Source organism: Aptenodytes forsteri, unplaced genomic scaffold, assembly GCF_000699145.1.
Source record: "Aptenodytes forsteri isolate BGI_AS27 unplaced genomic scaffold, ASM69914v1 Scaffold11, whole genome shotgun sequence".
NCBI lineage: Eukaryota > Metazoa > Chordata > Aves > Sphenisciformes > Spheniscidae > Aptenodytes > Aptenodytes forsteri.
In genome coordinates, this window is record NW_008794155.1 from 3,268,689 (window position 1) to 3,270,138 (window position 1,450).

Here is a 1,450-nt window from a genome sequence, read left to right on the forward strand (position 1 = left end):
GGAGGCAGCGGACGCTCCGGCGCTGCAGCCCGTGCTGTGCGGTGACGCAAGCCCCGGCTCCCACCTCACCGCCAGCAAAGGGGACGAGCCCACACCTGTCCCATCCCGAAACCTCCCACTCGAACAGCTCCAGGTGCCAGTCGCAGACTTTAAAGCACCTCCTCTGGCTTTCGGGCTTGTCCTTCTGGTCGCAGTTCGCGTGGTATGTTGTCCAACCCTCCACGTGGGTGCACCAGACAGCCCGACTCCGAATGCCCCCTGAGCCGCAGTCACCTACGCACCGGCCCCAGTGACCTGCAAAAGAGGGGGTGTTGAGAAATGCCATGGATCTTTCCTGACACCCAGTAGCATCCAAACCATACCCTGCCAGGTATTAAAAAGTAAATAACAACCAGCTGGTCCCTAAAATCATTTAAAAGCTTCCTAAAGGCTGCAAGTCATTTCTTGTCCTCGTGTACTCCCATCACTACCTGCGGGAAAAAAAAATGCCCCACAACATCTCAAATTAAAGGCAGGCCAGGCACATTTCTGTAGCAGTAAAATGCATCCCAAAGCCTGAGGAAATATGAATATTTAATTTCACTTGTACAAATGAATATAAAAATGATCATAAAGGAACAATAATCTAATAGGAAAAGAAAGTCAAGTTAGATAAGAGGAAAACAGTCTTAATAGAGCAATTAGTCAATGGAATAAACTCCACTGGGAAGCAGCTGAATCATCATCCGCGGTGATAAATACTATGAAAATAAGAACATACTCTTAACAGGAGTTCAAAATGGAGGAACTGACTTGATATGATAGTGTATGTACTGCAGGACAGGTCCCGCAGGGTGCTGCTCTGAGAGCAGAGAAGGCACCTCACGTGCATCGACTTCTGAATTACCCTGGGACGTACATCAAGCAAGTCGTTTCCATTTGCAGCACGTGGCACTGTAAGAGGTGGTAAAGCTAGTTATTCGGGAGGAGAAATGAAACCAAAATTAAACCCAGCAATGTCAGTTTTAGTTCTGGAGCACATGAACATATATATGTAATCATATGAATCTTATTTGAGGATTTCCAAGTGAACTTAATCAGACAAGGCTAAACAGAAAGATTTTTCTGTGACGGTATTATTTAACAAAAACCCACCAAGCCAAAAAAATAATCTGAGGGCTATAAAGTACAAAATTGCTTGCAAACTGAAGAGAAAAGGTAGAGAAAAAGCATTCGGGCCAAATCTTAACATATTAAAGGGATTTTGATGATCATCCCCCCCCTCACTACAAGAAGGACGTTGAGATGTTAGAGCGTGTGCAGAGAAGGGCAACGAGGCTGGTGAGGGGTCTGGAGAACAAGTCTTATGAGGAGCAGCTGAGGGAACGGGGGTTGTTTAGCCTGGAGAAAAGGAGGCTCAGGGGAGACCTCATCGCTCTCTACAACTCCCTGAAAGGAGGTTGTAGCGAGG

General features: G+C 46.6%; 1 protein-coding gene across 1 annotated transcript in view; it reads right to left on the bottom strand.

The window, feature by feature from the left end:
• Nucleotides 1-1,450, bottom strand: part of THSD7B (thrombospondin type 1 domain containing 7B) — a 282,252-nt gene that overhangs the window by 224,145 nt on the left and 56,657 nt on the right. The window contains exon 2 of the mRNA XM_019472194.1: nt 65-294. Coding sequence (XP_019327739.1) covers nt 65-294 — 230 coding nt within the window. The remainder of the gene's footprint in view (nt 1-64; nt 295-1,450) is intronic.